Source organism: Filicampus tigris, chromosome 18 (assembly GCF_054856515.1).
Source record: "Filicampus tigris isolate MCC_2025a chromosome 18, RoL_Ftig_1.0, whole genome shotgun sequence".
Classification (NCBI taxonomy): Eukaryota; Metazoa; Chordata; class Actinopteri; order Syngnathiformes; family Syngnathidae; genus Filicampus; species Filicampus tigris.
In genome coordinates, this window is record NC_141234.1 from 5,940,000 (window position 1) to 5,953,674 (window position 13,675).

Below are 13,675 nucleotides of genomic sequence, written 5' to 3' on the forward strand. Positions count from 1 at the left end.
CCCCATGGTCCCTGAAATCCCTTCTTAACCTACAGTACATTGAACTATAATTATATACGTAAATATTTGCTGGCCATTTTGTTTTCTATAACTTCTGCTTTCAAACTCAATTTGCTGTTAAAAAGAATATACAAACAAATCAAGAGACAAGATGGGGAATTTTTGAAATATTCCAAACCAGAAGGATGAATGGAAAGGTATCATATTCAAGCATAAATATAAAAAAAATGTGTTTTGTCATAAGCAGATATCCTCGCAAAATAATACATTTGAAAAGCTGGACATTTCAACAGATTTATTTGAAAGTAGAACTTTATCAAGTATTTTATTGTACGATGAATTGAGGAACAAAAATATGAATGTAGAGTCATCCCCCTCCGGCCCAACCCATTCAAAAAATTAACAAAAATGCACTCTGCATCCAAAAATAGCGTACCAAGTCCCATTCAAAATGTAAAATGAAAAGAGCCCTTCTTCCTTCCAAAAAAAAGTCCCATTCAATATACAACCGAGAAAGCATCTTCCCTCAAGCATCTCTGCATTTTTCTTCAAAGCTTTCAGGCAACGGGCTATTCATCTGAACTTGCACGGAATGTGGAATGTTACATTTTTTTTTTCCTAACTATTCCCTGTTATGAGCCAACCTTTAATTTTGTGAGTTCCGATTTCATTCATTGTTAATTCCCATGGAGAGTTTCTAAATTCCCAGAATTTTGTTGCCCTAAATGCAATAAAAGAAAAAGTAGAATTGTCATTAATCGACATTAATCGGCAACATTACCTAATGTTGTTAAATTGATGTCTAAATCCGCCCTACCGTATGTCACAGTATAATTTAGATATAATGCAAATCTTAATCTTTTTGATAACTCAAACTAAGCACTTTTGGCCGTTTCAAAGAGACCGCATCTCAAGCTTCCAAGCTTCAAGCACGTCGATTGAGGCCGCCGTCCCGGCGTGGCGTCTTTAGCTGATGCGCTGATGTGGACTCAGCACGGGGCCGCGGCGCTTCGTGACGCGCCGGCTTTACGGTGACATTATTGCCGTGGTGATTTAGGTGTGTGTCAGAGCCAGCAGGTGACCTCAGCTCCGTGGTAATGAGCGCACTAAAACACCAGAGTGCTGGCCGCAGCCTGTCAATCACACTAAGAGTGGCGCTGCTGGCTAAAGGGGATTACATCAGCGGGTGAGATCATACTGCATCCACTCTCAGGCTCAAGTCTCTCTATCTCGCTCTCGCTCTCTCTCTCTCTCTCTCTCTCTCTCTCTCTCTCTCTCTCTCTCTCTCTCTCTCTCTCTCTCTCTCTCTCTCTGTGTTTTTCCATGCAGAACTTTTTTCCAGAGCAGATGGTGGCTTGGTGTCAGGAGTCTGATGGCACAATCCCTCAATCACAGCTTTTACAGGTAAGGAGGGATGACTCAGTGCAGACACACACAGTGCTGCACGTGCGAGTGAATGGTTATCTAACCCCCCCCCCCCTTTAATCGGAAAACTCCAAATCCTGTCCTTGAACGGAGTGAAACCAGAAAAAAAAAAAAAGAAGTCTCCTCTCCTCCTGAAGGCTGTGACAAGGACATCTGTTGTCTAAAAATATGCATGAACATTCATGCAGAGTCATTGCAATCTGCTAATTGCATTTGCCTGCTTGTGCTGCAGCAACACATTTAGGAATATAGAAAATGCCATCTTTTCTTCTTGTTTTATTTTATTTTATTTTTTTACACAAATGTATTGCTGCTGTCCTGTCCTGCTCTCACTCTCGCTTATTCTGCGTCTCGCTCACAGAACTTCCTGAACTCAAGCAGCTGTCCAGAGATTCAGGGCTATCTGTTTGTAAAGGAACCTGGACGCAAGTCCTGGAAGAAGCTCTACATGTTCCTGCGACGCTCCGGCCTCTACTTCTCCACTAAAGGAACATCCAAGGTAATTGACATCACATCGCAGGCACTCCGTCAATAATCGAAACAAACCCAATGCGAGAGCTGCCCGCCAGTGCTCAGTTTTGATCGAGACTATAATCGAGGATAATTGTATCCCGTCGGAATGCATAGTCTTCCACCACTCCCGGGTTTAATTTGAAACATGATTCACATTTACTGGCATGGCGAAAGAGCGGTTAGCACGACTGCCTCGCAGCAGGAAGATCCCTGGTTAGAAAGGTCAGTTTCCAGTAAGTTCCCTCGACCAAGGTGCTGACGCAGGATTTGGACTCCATGCGCGGGCGTGACACGTTTGTTGCCCGTTACTCCTAGCTTGCAAATGTGACAAAATACCATTGTACCGTTTTTTTGTTTCCGGACCAATACTTAAGTATCCCGGCATGAGACCAAATATCCGCTGGGATGCATTAGAGTCGTCAATGACCATGCAGGTGTTTTTCTGTGGTAGTGTTGGTACAGAGTTGTGATGTGTAGCTGACAAAGATGATTCTTCTTCTAGATGCAATGTTTTGGCTACCTTAGTTGCTGGCTACATGATCTGACCAAATAATTCAATTTTGGTCATTGTTTTTGAACGTGGTCAGTGATCGACGTTGCCAGTTTAATCGTCTCGGTCGGGCAGGTTGTTCCGGATGCATCGATGCAAAAAGGTAGCCTCCCCTTGCTTTTACCGTTCCTGCAAAGAATGATTAGACTGTAATTGCTAGTAGATCAGAGAGTTCCTGGAGGTGCATAATTGATGAGCATGTAGGTGCAAGGCCGTGTAAAACTTTATAAAGCAGGAGTATTTTAAAGACATTTCTTGTTTTGACAGGTATCCCGTGCAGGGATTTTAGAACAGGTGTTGTGTCGCAATTTTTTTTTTTTTTTATGCCAATGAGAATGTTTACAGCTGCATTTTGAATGTATGTCAGTTTTTCAATGCTTGATTTGGGAGTCCGCTGAGTAAAGAATGACAATAATTTGATCTGCTTGTTATGATTACGTGGGTTTATTTCACTGACCAAGAGACTGACAGGAATTTCCCTTAATTTGGAAATATTTTTCAGAGGGTAACATGCTCATCTTGTGATGTCGTCGATACGACTTGTGAAATTGAGATTACAGTCAGTGATGACATGCTGATTTCTTGCTTCACTTTTGCAGTACAGGGATTGGAATTCGAGATGTGTTGCATGTTGTATTTGTGAGCCAGTGAGTTGAAAAGGTTATTTTATTATCCGTTGGTTAATGTCATTGATATATTGCATGAAAGAGAGTGCAAACTAACGACAAGCTCCGTCATCTTCATACCTATGCATAGTGTACCGGTAATTTAGTATGTTATGTTTGAATATGACTTTAGAAAGTTAAAGCACTTAAGATTGAGAAACAGTGGCCAAAAATGGATGTGATGTACGTTCCTGTGGGATGCAAAAACACAATTCAAAATGGTGCCTGTCATTGTAGATTTGAAAACTACTTCAAGCTGCATTCAAACCACTCCAATAGGATTTTTATGGTCAAAAGAATGGATTATCTTTTTTTTTTTTTTTTTTTTTTTTTTTTTTTTTTTTTTTTTGCAGTCGACGTTTATGTGTACTCGTGTAGTGGTCATTCACAACTTTGAAGGCAATGGAGAATCAAACTGTATATCGGGCTTTGTAACAAAGCATCATTTCCCCTTGACTGAACAGGAACCCCGACACCTGCAGCTGTTGTCTGATCTGGACGACAGCAACGTCTTCACCATTATCACTGGCAGAAAACCACACAATGCCCCGACAGACTACCCGTTCTCCATCAAGGTAACGCCCACGGCGAAAACGCTGCAACGCGGCATGTTTCAATCCGCCGCTTACTAATTCACCTGCAGACACGATGCCGCCAGACTGACGAAACTTGATCACTCCCTTATATGGATGACTGGCATTTATGAAATGTTGTAAAACCCCTTTGGAACAGATGTACCTGTTTCGCCTTTCAAGTATGGTGTGTGTGTGTGTGTGTGAGTATGTGTGTTAGTGCGCGTGGGTCAGAGGACACGGGTTAAAACCACCCAGCAGGGGTTCCAACACACACTCAGCACCGTGTGTCCCACTCCAGGAGTTATCTGTGGTGGGTCACCTGCTGATCTGGGATAAGCCCAATGGGATAAGCCAGGATGGTACAGAGAATCTGCCTAACCAACCCCCCCCCCCCCTGCTCCGCACCCCCCCAGCTCGCTTCACACGCACACGCACGTGCACACGCATGCTAGGCGACCGTCATGTCAGATGCTGTCAGCGGGGGTGACAGTGCAGAATTGGGTTAGGGATTGGACTTGACGGGTGGTGGCTGTATCATCGCTATGGTTACATGAATTAATTCATCGCGAGGGGCTGGCAGGTCCTCGTCGCTGCCGAGGGGGCGGGGGTGGGGGCGGGGGGGCTAACAAAAGCCCGCAGGCGATGCTCGTCTGCTACGAGAGTGTAACGCCGCATTGTGCGCGCACAGCCGATGCTCGAGTGTGTAACCAAATCCGCTTCACTCCCCCTGTGAACTCTCTTGAGGTGACAACTGCCGCCTGAGAAAGTTTGCAGGCGTTTTATTGCAATCAACCTTTTAAGAGTTGGAGAATGCAAAGCTCGGGCGGTTGCGCGGAATGCTTGACGTGTAAAAACACACATTTTATGGCGACTAAATAAAGAATGAGGTACAGCCACAGATGGTTCGGCTCAATTGCAATTTTAAGGGCAATTGTGAAGTAAAGCTGAGGCAAATGAAAGAGAAAATTGATATACTTGATCAAATAAGAGCTTCATTCAATCTACCGGTAAATGTAATTCTGTAGCAATGAAGCTACTGTGCTCAGTGTGTGTTAAAAAAAAAAAAAAAAGTGCTGTGCTTGGAGAAATTTGGCCCCAGTGTTTGTGGGTGTAAACAGTATGTACCCCCTCTGATTGTAGTTAAATACGAGACTTATTTTTATTTTCTTTGCTTAAGTAACGTCAAAAATTGTTGTTGTTGTTTTTTTTTTAATTAGCAGCTTTGTGCAAAAAAAAATACTCCAAATTCTATTTTTTTTGTTTTTTTTCCCATTTTCATCAGCATTTTCCCTCCATCTAAGTCAATAATGAACGAATCTTAATGTCATAATTAATACATGAGTGGGAGGTGGTTATCTCGCCGTCCTAAATTAGGCTTACCGCACTGCTCTGCTTTGTTGAAGTCACGTGTTGCCGCTCTTCTTCTCTTCTAGCCCAGTAAAGCGAGGGGTGACTGTAAGGAGCTGAAGATGTTGTGCGCCGAAGACGAGCAGAGCAGGACCTGCTGGATGACCGCCTTCAGACTTCTAAAGGTACCCGATTGACTGTTGTAAGGCTGAACTTAACCCAATGTGTTATTTTTTCAATTTTTTTTCCCACAGTTCATCACCAGCACGCATTAATACTCTCAATCTTGTCTTCATAGTATGGCCTTGTCCTGTATAAGAGCTACAGCGTACCCCAGCAGAGGAAGACAAACCTCTCGCATTTCTCCACGCCTGTGGTGAGGAACCTGCCCTGTGACATCATCCCCTGTCCGGCATGCTAATGCGAATTCTCCACTCAGTCAGCGCCCGTCCACACTGGGGGGGCCATTAATTTGGCATATGAATTGCAGAGCTGTTCACTTCACATGCCTCACTCCACATTTTCTGATCACAATTTTGGTGAATTTGCCAAATAGTGAGCCCGCCGTAAGCCTTTACTGTTCTAATGCTAATAAAGGGCGTCCTAGTTTTATTTTATTGTTTAATATCTGTGGCCGAGAAGTGTTTTGCACGCTGTAATTACGACTGCTTTAGTGTTGGTTAGGATAATTGCGGGTTGCCACTGCGAGAGATTTAACTAAAAGGTGGGGCAGTAACTTGCCAAATAGAAAGCGGATTGTCATGATCTACTGTTTATGAATTTGCTGGAAGGAGTTTATGATTTCATTATCAACCTTTTTCTCGGCTCTTTACAAGTGGATCCTTTCTGTAAATTGGTACCACGTTTCCTGATTGAAATTCTGAATTAGATTAGATAGATTTTTATTTGACTTGCCCACAGAGCTCACAGACACTTTCCACCCCCCCCACCCCAACTTGTGTGCGTGACAGGAAGTTTGTGTCTTTTCAAATTGGAAGTAGTTGCCGTTGATTAAAATGATTCCAGCGGCAAAGCCAGTAAGCCAAGGGGGACGTTTGTGATTTGAGAGCGGACTGAAGTGGGTCTCTGTGCAGACAGGATTTGTCATGCCCCAGTGAGTGTGTCTGGCTTGTTAGACCTCTGACCTTTGTCCCCCCCCCCTCCCCCTCTCACTTCATACCCCCACCTTCCGTCACCCTCCGCCGACCCTTGCCACCACTCCCGCCCTACCCTTTCCACATCCCCGCCTCGCCCCCTAACAGCGAAGCGTGTCAGAGAACTCCCTGGTGGCGATGGACTTCTCGGGACGGACCGGCCGCGTCATCGACAACCCCGTGGAGGCCCAGAGCGCCGCCCTGGAGGAGGGACAGACATGGAGGGTAAAGCAGAAGAAGGGGAATGAAATAATCCCCTGCTTTGCCTTGTTGGATGCTAATTTGGGCCCGTTGCGTTCATTTCATGTAGAAACGGAGTCAGCGTATGAATGTCCTGGGCAGCCCGTCGCCCCTGCACCCGTCCTCACTGAGCACAGGTTTGCGCCAATGTCATACCGTACAAGCATGTAGTAGAGCTTGATTACGGTGGGCTAATGTGTGTGTGTGATTACCAGTCATCCACAGGACGCAGGTTTGGTTTCACGGTCGCATCATGAGAGAAGAAGCCCACAAAATGATCATACAACAAGGCCAAGTAGACGGGTAAGATTGTTTCTAATGTAAACGGCTGTTTCCCTCGGTCTACCTTTTTTTGACATTTGGTATTCAGTACACTAGTGGTTTCTCTACTTTTTCGGGGCATCCCAATCGGTCGTATTGGCTGTGGCCAACGCCCGCGAAGCCCCCAAAAACGAACAAACGTATAGACGGCTCTGTGGCTTTCATGTTGGTTACACCTCGGATTGCAAATGACAGAGCTGAGCGTATTTATTGTCCGAATAATCAATGTAATAGTAATCGGACTGACCTGGGCAACAAAAACAAACCCGTCGGTCGCATTTTGCAATGCTCACATGAAAATTGGGCGGGCTCAAACAAAAGACGTTATCGTCTAAATTCCGTATCCGATTCAGATGTAAGCGCTCAAAAGAATTAGCTTCGCTTTTCCAATACCCTCGGATGGAAGTGTAGCCTATATTCTATGTGGATTTAGCAAGTCAATAATGCTTCAGGGCTAATCATATCATCCAGAGGCAATTGTTCGCACAGCACGCAGTCAACATGTGGCTGCTTGTTATTTATCCTCCATAACTTTTCCACTTCTCTCCTGTGTTTTGTTAGGTTATTCCTCCTGCGGGACAGTCAAAGTAACCCCAAGGCCTTCGTGCTCACCATGTGCCACCACCAGAAGATTAAGCACTTCCAAATTTTACCGGTCAGTGAAATAAAATGATGCGCTATGTGCTGGGAGGAAGTTGGAAATTTAGAAACTGGTACATTCGAAGTGTAGAGGTGGATTATTATGTTCAGAAGTAAACCAAGTTATGGCTGGTCGCTATTATCGGGTTAAGAAAAACGAAACAAACAAAAAAAAACAATCTTTTTAAAAACTTAATTTGTGTTTGAACTGGCAAGCGGGTTTCATTTTTTTGTAAATGCTCCTAAATGGACATAGTCGGTGTTGCGTAATGTGGAAAAAGCACAAGCCAGCCAAAAAGCCAGCCAATGGACCGCCTTTAGCTTTGATTACAGCAAGCATTTCCTTTTGGCATCATCTGGCTAATCTTATGCAATCAAACAACATTCATTTCCATCCAGAGCTGCATTCATTTTTTTGTATGAAAGATAAGAGAGTTGGACCACTGCGTCCAAATCTTCTCTGACATATCCCAAAGATTCTTATGGGATTAAGGTCTGGACTGTACTCTCTGCTTATACCCTTGGAACATGGTCCATCTGGACTCGTTGGATCACATGATCTTTTTTTCCATTGCTCCAGAGCACAATGTTATGTTCCCTAGCAAATTGAAGCCTTATTTTGCACCAATTTAAGTGGTTTTCTTGAGGCTATTTAGAAAATGATTGTAGTGCTTTTTCCAAAATGTTAGAAAAAAAAAAATATATATATATATATATATATATATATATATATATATATATATATACATTTTCATGATTATTATTACTTGTGTTTGTTGACTGGCTTGGATAACTGGCACAGTTCTCTCGCAGTGTAAAAGCAATGCGGCATCCATTTTGAATTTTTAGCTCCCCAACTAAGAGGCAACGGGTGCTTGTATCGTCTCCGTCGCTGTGTCGCTAACTGACTGCCCTCTTCCATTTTGTGGCGCGAAGTGTGAAGAAGACGGTCAGGTGTTCTTTAGCCTGGACGACGGCGCCACCAAGTTCACCGACCTGATCCACCTGGTGGAGTTCTACCAGCTCAACAGAGGAGTGCTGCCCTGCAAGCTCAAACACCCGTGCACCGCCGTGGCCTTGTGACACTCCTTCCCCTTCCCCTCTCAATTTTTTTGTTTTGCACACCTCCTTACCAACCACCCCCGAGATCCCACCTATCCGCCCCACGCCCCGGTGAGTCGAATCTGGGTGAAGAAGTGAACCGAGCTTTTCTCCGCCTTATTGCTTTTTGGAGGTTTGAAAGGGTGCAGAACCTCGTGGATTGTGGACTCCTGCCTTGTTGCCGCGGAGACCAGAACGTCTGCGATGGTGCACAGAAGCTCGTGAATGATGGCTCTCCTTCCGACTGAACCCGCCCCACCCCGCCCTATTTACCCCCCCCCCCCCCCAGGCCTGATAAGCTGTGGTGCAGGAAGCGCCACCCTACTTCTTCTTCATTGATCATCAGGGATGGAGGGGAAGGCCTCCGAGTCTCGAGCAAACTTTGGATCCAGGAGGTTTTCTCAACCTGTGCAGTCCAGTCTGGATAAGCTGACACCATGACACCGCCCGCTCCGCCCGACAACACCCCGCCCCGCCCGTTCCCCACAAACCCGCCCCCATGTGTGTTGCTCTACTGCTGTGTCCAGGATCAAGTCAAGCGTGAGAAGGATCTAAACAAGCAGAGGCTTATCAGAAAGGACAAAGGAATGTTTATCAGGAAGGCCGTGACGAGCCTCTCTTTTAGACTCGATTACTTGATGTCATTTTAATGCTGTTTTATTACTGTTGATTCAAATGCAGAACTAGTTTGCACTCGCGTGCGGGGGGGGGGGGGGGTGGTCAGGCACCAGTCAATCATCATCATCATCATCCTCCTCCTCTTCCAATTGGGAGAATCACGCATGTTGATCTCCATCTACGCTGATGGGATTAAAAAAAAAAAAAAAAAACATTAAAAAAAAGTGGAGGGGGGGGGGGGGTGGGGCAAAGAGAGTCACGGCTGATGATGCAGTGCCTTCCCGAAAGGTTTAGGAACATCTCTGCGGCCACACTACTGTAGTAATGACAAGAAAGCGAAGGAAAGTGCAACTGGGAAGAGGAGGAGGAACGTCTGAATTCCGCCAAGACCATTTGAAATGATAAAAGGTGATTTGTCGGCGTTGTGAATGTCATTTTGCTTCTGTTCCCCGAGTCTGTTCTCAGCTCGCTGCTTGCACATTTTCAGTGATCCTGAGGTAATAGTAAAGGGTCGAAGGCATCCTGACTACCGCCGCCCCCGCCCCCACCCCCCCGCCACCCCTTTAACCCCCCGCCCCGCTCAAAAGAGACAAATCAAAGAAAAGCACTCCCACGTTGTTGTTTTTTTTTTTTTTTTAAAGGGTGGAAACGAACAAAAAGACTTGAAGTGTGAAACTCAGCTGACTGCGCATCAAACACAATCAAATGAGCTTCACTTGCCTTAAGTGAAAACAATGAGCCTTGTACATACAATTGAAACGTTTATATGAAGATGCACACACAGCAATGATTAACAAACATTTTTGGGGGGGGGAAACGGATGCCACTGTCGAAACTATATGCTAACGATGGAGCAACAACCGGCTACAAGCCTGGCTTACAAAGTCCACCTAAAACCCTCTCTGACAGCTCATATTCATTTAATCTATACACAAAGGATTATTACTTTTTTTTTTTTTTTTTTTTTCTTGGGCTTGCTGCTGGGTGCATTTTACTGTGCTAAGGTAATGTTGCTAGCTGTCGGCTAGCTTGTGGCTAAAACACGCTCATTCTTTTCACAAACGTGTCAAAAGTCAAACACGGTCATGACCTAAATTCGAATACAAAAAAAACAACAACAAAAAAACATTCTCTGTACGTCTGTTGGTGTAACTATTGAGCAACAACCAGCTAGCTGACTAGCATGAGTTACTAAAGGCACCACAAAGCCCCTCCAACAGGTCATATTCATCCTTTAATCCTTACAGGTATTATTCAGTAAAGTTATATTTAGTTGTTTTGTGCTGAACTGTTTCTGGCTGCATTTCAGCTAGCAACGAGGCTTTCGGGTGTTTGTTGGCACTAACGAGATGTACTTTATGCTCTTTTCAATTCCGTACAAGTCTGTTGATAGGCTAGCTATTTGAACGCTTTGGACCAACATTTGATTCATTTTCTGGGAAATGAAACAACGATGGTTCTACCCATTTAATAAGCGGCGACAGTATGCTAGTTTGTATTGAAGTAAATGTCTTGGAAAATGATCTTCACTGGCCCCTTAATAGGAAGAAATATAGTGCTGATTCCTACGCAAATAGTTTTAACATTTAATGTATTTTTTTTTTTTTTTAATAATCCAAACTTTGTACTTTTCTTAGTTGAGTTCTTGTGTCTCCCGTAAAAGGATGTTCCAAAAGTCATTCCCCCGCCCGCGCTTTACTAACGCCCCTCCACCTCGCCTAAAATCCATCTTGTACCAGAGCAGGGTTAGCACAAGGCCCACGTGACCAACCGGGGCGGACTCTCTCCAGGGATTGGATAATGCTTGAAACTCACCCCCACTCCCCCCCCCCCACCCTCCGCCCTCTCGCTCCCACCTGTGTCCAGCCTGTAAGCTATGAGCCTGTGGTGAATAAGAGTGTGTGTGTGTGTGTGTGTATGTGCGCGCGCGTTTGTGTGTGTGTGTTTGAGTATGGCTCGACTGTTATTGTTAACTGCTGGTCATCCAACTTGCCTTGTAGAGACAGTGTGGAAGGTCAGGAAAGTGAAGTGATGCCTTAGATTCACATGTTATTAGAGGAGGGGGGAGTTGAACCACATCACTAGACACCAGTAGGCACTTTTCCCCACCCCCACCACCTCTTTTTATTTTTTTATTTTGAAATCACTGTGTCCAGCATGAAACAGCCATCTAGTGCATCCTTGGTTTCCGTATGAATGAGTATGTGAAGACTATGGTGGAGCTCAAACACTGTACCTTAGGTCACAGATCACTATGTATGGCTGTTATGCTTTGCCCATAACGCCGTGTAAAATGAAGAATGCTATTTTGTCCTTAATTCATTTGTTGATGATGTGTACATTGACATTATTGTGTATTTGCTTATCGGTTTTTGTCACAAAATGACTAATATATATATATATGTATGTATGTATATATATGTATGTATGTATGTGTGTGTGTGTATATATATATGTGTATATATATATATATATATGTACATATGTGTGTATATATATATATATATACATATTTATATATATGTATGTATATATATATATATATATATGTATGTATGTATACATATATGCATGTATATATGTATATATATGTATGTATATGTGTATGTATGTGTATATACATACAGACACACAACATACCACACTATATACAGTATTAAATTAAGCATGCTCCAAATTTTAAGACTTCAAACTCTCACACCGAGAGAGGGACAAAAATGGTAAAATTCTGAGACAATTTGTTAAGCTACAAGACATTTTTAATGCTACAAGACAAAAGATTTAAATGTTAGTAGACAGAATGTCAAATGTTGCTACAGATGAAGCAAGAACAACCACAAGAATAGAGAGAAACATAGAACAAAAAGTCATAATTCATATGAAAGAAAAAGATTGAAAAACAGCAGTAGTTTACCAAGGGGAAAAACGTTACAATTTCTCTATGGAAAAAGTCCCTAACTTCGAGAAAGAACTCATTGATTTTTAGAGGAAAGAAAAGGTGCTTATGAATGAAAAAATACTCAAAATTTTATCTGGAAAAAAAGTGTTCAATTTTATTGTCCCAAACTTAGCATGAATTAATCGTCATATTTATGAGTGAAAAAGATTCAAACTCTGAAGAACAAAAGTTGCTAAATTTCAAGGAAACAGTCTCAAATTTTTCATAAAAAGGTTGAACATTATGTGTAGAAAAAAAATGCAAGCCTATGAGGAAAACAATTGCAAACTTTCATAGAAAAATAGATGCAAACCTTCTGGAAGTTAGTGGCAAACCAAGAAAAAATGTTGCACACTTTCGACTTCAATTTTCATGGAACGTTTTTTTTTTTTTTTTTTTTAATTAAGGAGTACATTTGCACGAAGAAGTCATAATATTTTCTGGAAAAAGTCAGAACATTTCCAAGTAAAAAGCCACACATTTTCAAGAAAAAATAAAACCATTGTTGAGGAAAAAAGCTGTAAACTTAAAAGGAAAAAAAGAATTTTCTAAGAAAAATCTTGCTAATTATGGGCGATTAAAGGTCACAAATTTTGATGAAAAGAACTACTGAGAATTAGTAGGCTTGGAAGGGAGCTAATTTCCAACCAAAAAATTGTATTTCGTCGCTGTCATGTGTAAAACGCTTCTCAATTTTTTTTCATTTTCTCATTTTGATGTTTCATGTTTCCGCGTTACAGACATCGCATTAAAGTGAAAATTAAAAAAGTTTCCAAAATTGGAGATAAGTGTTTTACACAGGACAGCGGCGATTTTATTCTATTAGTGAATGACACTTCTGGTAATATTGTGACCATATTCCCGCAAAATGATAACAAATTATTGTAATATTGCAACTTTATTCTCATGATCCATCACCATTTTTTCTTTGACTATATTGACTTTTGTAGTTCTATGATTTAATTTCATTGTAATACTAAAATGTTCTACTTTGGTTGGCCCTGTACTTGATACTGTTTGTTTAATGTGATGTTCAGTTAACACCTCTGGCAGTGTTGCATTGGATGCCACCTGTTCAATTCAACAAATATTTGGTCATTCACGTTAACCGCACGCACGCGTACGCATACAACAGTGTTGGTTTCATGGATGTATACTCTTTGGGGACTTTGGTAGCAACTTCCAGTCTTGAAAGGCAGTCTGCAGTTTTTCAGCCTAGCTCAAAGCGCTCGACGTAGCGGTGCCTCGGGTTTCTTCATAGTCCATCCACTCGTTCTTGATTTTCCACTCAGTTGTCATCAAGCCAAACAAGTCCCAATTGTCAACAGTGTTTTCATAAGCTCAGTCATTAAGCTCAAGTCAAACAACAAACGTGTCAGGGAAAGGAAAATGGAAAAAAAAAAAAAAAGTCCACACGTGAATTGTGTTTCATGTTCTTTTTTGTGCTTTTGCTTAATAATCTGTAAGCGTCTACACAGCTCCTGGATATACATTGTATCCTGTTCAGGTATTTTTTGTACAAATAAGGGACTGATATATTCTCTGTTTATTGGAAATTAGAATAAAATACGACGTTGCTATAAACCAAA

General features: G+C 42.5%; 1 protein-coding gene across 4 annotated transcripts in view; it reads left to right on the forward strand.

The window, feature by feature from the left end:
- LOC147132186 (growth factor receptor-bound protein 10-like) overlaps nucleotides 1-13,675 on the forward strand; it is a 37,401-nt gene extending 23,726 nt beyond the window's left edge. For 3 of the 4 annotated variants that reach the window (XM_086014406.1, XM_086014407.1, XM_086014408.1), the window contains 10 exons: nucleotides 1,330-1,404; nucleotides 1,787-1,924; nucleotides 3,618-3,728; nucleotides 5,162-5,260; nucleotides 5,374-5,451; nucleotides 6,338-6,454; nucleotides 6,540-6,606; nucleotides 6,685-6,772; nucleotides 7,352-7,445; nucleotides 8,366-13,675. In XM_086014406.1, the coding sequence (XP_085870532.1) occupies nucleotides 1,330-1,404; nucleotides 1,787-1,924; nucleotides 3,618-3,728; nucleotides 5,162-5,260; nucleotides 5,374-5,451; nucleotides 6,338-6,454; nucleotides 6,540-6,606; nucleotides 6,685-6,772; nucleotides 7,352-7,445; nucleotides 8,366-8,512 (1,014 nt within the window). In that variant the 3' untranslated portion in view covers nucleotides 8,513-13,675. The remainder of the gene's footprint in view (nucleotides 1-1,329; nucleotides 1,405-1,786; nucleotides 1,925-3,617; nucleotides 3,729-5,161; nucleotides 5,261-5,373; nucleotides 5,452-6,337; nucleotides 6,455-6,539; nucleotides 6,607-6,684; nucleotides 6,773-7,351; nucleotides 7,446-8,365) is intronic. The other variant, XR_015082062.1, reaches the window with a different exon arrangement.